This window comes from Apis dorsata, unplaced genomic scaffold (assembly GCF_000469605.1).
Source record: "Apis dorsata unplaced genomic scaffold, Apis dorsata 1.3 scaffold_331, whole genome shotgun sequence".
NCBI classification, from domain to species: Eukaryota; Metazoa; Arthropoda; class Insecta; order Hymenoptera; family Apidae; genus Apis; species Apis dorsata.
In genome coordinates this window covers 219,731-220,769 of record NW_006263599.1, presented here as the reverse complement: position 1 = coordinate 220,769, position 1,039 = coordinate 219,731, and the positions used below count along the sequence as shown (strand labels likewise).

At 50.6% G+C, this 1,039-nt stretch overlaps 1 protein-coding gene across 1 annotated transcript in view; it reads right to left on the bottom strand.

Annotated features, from left to right (window-relative positions):
• Positions 1–1,039, bottom strand: part of LOC102673690 (transmembrane protein 132C) — a gene marked incomplete at its 3' end in the record, with an annotated part of 19,116 nt that overhangs the window by 1,244 nt on the left and 16,833 nt on the right. The window contains 2 exon segments of the mRNA XM_031511598.1: positions 351–789; positions 912–1,039. The exon segment at positions 912–1,039 is cut by the window's right edge and continues 31 nt beyond it. Coding sequence (XP_031367458.1) covers positions 351–789; positions 912–1,039 — 567 coding nt within the window.

Here is a 1,039-nt window from a genome sequence, read left to right as displayed (position 1 = left end):
ACAGGTCTACGCTACGTCAAACGCGTCTTTCGCCTGTCAGCTCGCTGCCAAGGGTCGAGAGGAAAGGGGTAGGGGTCGAATAGAGCGACGAGAAAAATGACGAGAAGCACGACGAAAGTGATTCGAAAAGGGAAAACGAAAGAAAGGCGGAGGATGGTGAAAGAAAGCGGTGAGAAAAAGAAAAGAAAACGATTTTTATCGCGATCCGTAATCGATAAACGAGGATATATATATATATATGAGTTAATCAAGTTGAAGCGCTACTAAAGCGTACGACGACGTTCGAGAACGAAAGAAATATATACACAGGCGTATAGACGACCACGTAGGATGGAACAGGATCTATTTACCGATTAAGATGTCGTGCAAATCGGGCGCCATCTCTCCCCTGCTTGTCTTCCTCTCCCTGTGATGATGGGAGCCGACCGTTCCACCTCCGTCGTTCTGCACGAATTCGGGTCGGTTGGGAAGATCGCTCGAGGCAAAGTCCACCTCGACATTGGCGGAAGCGGTGGCAAGGGTGGCGGCGGTCGCCCTTTGAGACCCTTTCCCAGACCTCCTGCCGGTCAAACGGCAGGCATCCGCCAGTTGAAGACTGACTCGTAACAAATCGCCCCGTCCCTCGCCCACTGCGATCACTCGCGGATGATGGGAGGCCACCATCGGGGCGAACGCCACCACTTCCGGATCTAAACTCTCCACCAACAAATGATAGTCGTTGACGGCGATCTCTCTCAGCGGTGTTCTCGTACCGTCCGAGAATTCCACGTCTATATCCAACAGACCCTCCTACGTTTCATAGATCGTACGATTGAGAAATTTCAGGCTCGTCGAGTTCCATTTATTTTTAATAAGAAAGAAACGCCGCGTCGTGTGTGTGTGTGTGTGTGTATATATATATATATGTATACCTGATATTGAGCGGTCAACTTCCTCGTGACCGATGTTTCCGCCACGTATCCATTCTCTATAGCGGTGTCGGGGCTGATGGTCAGTTGTAAACCGGATACCACCCTGACGGACAACCTGGTGATCGCCA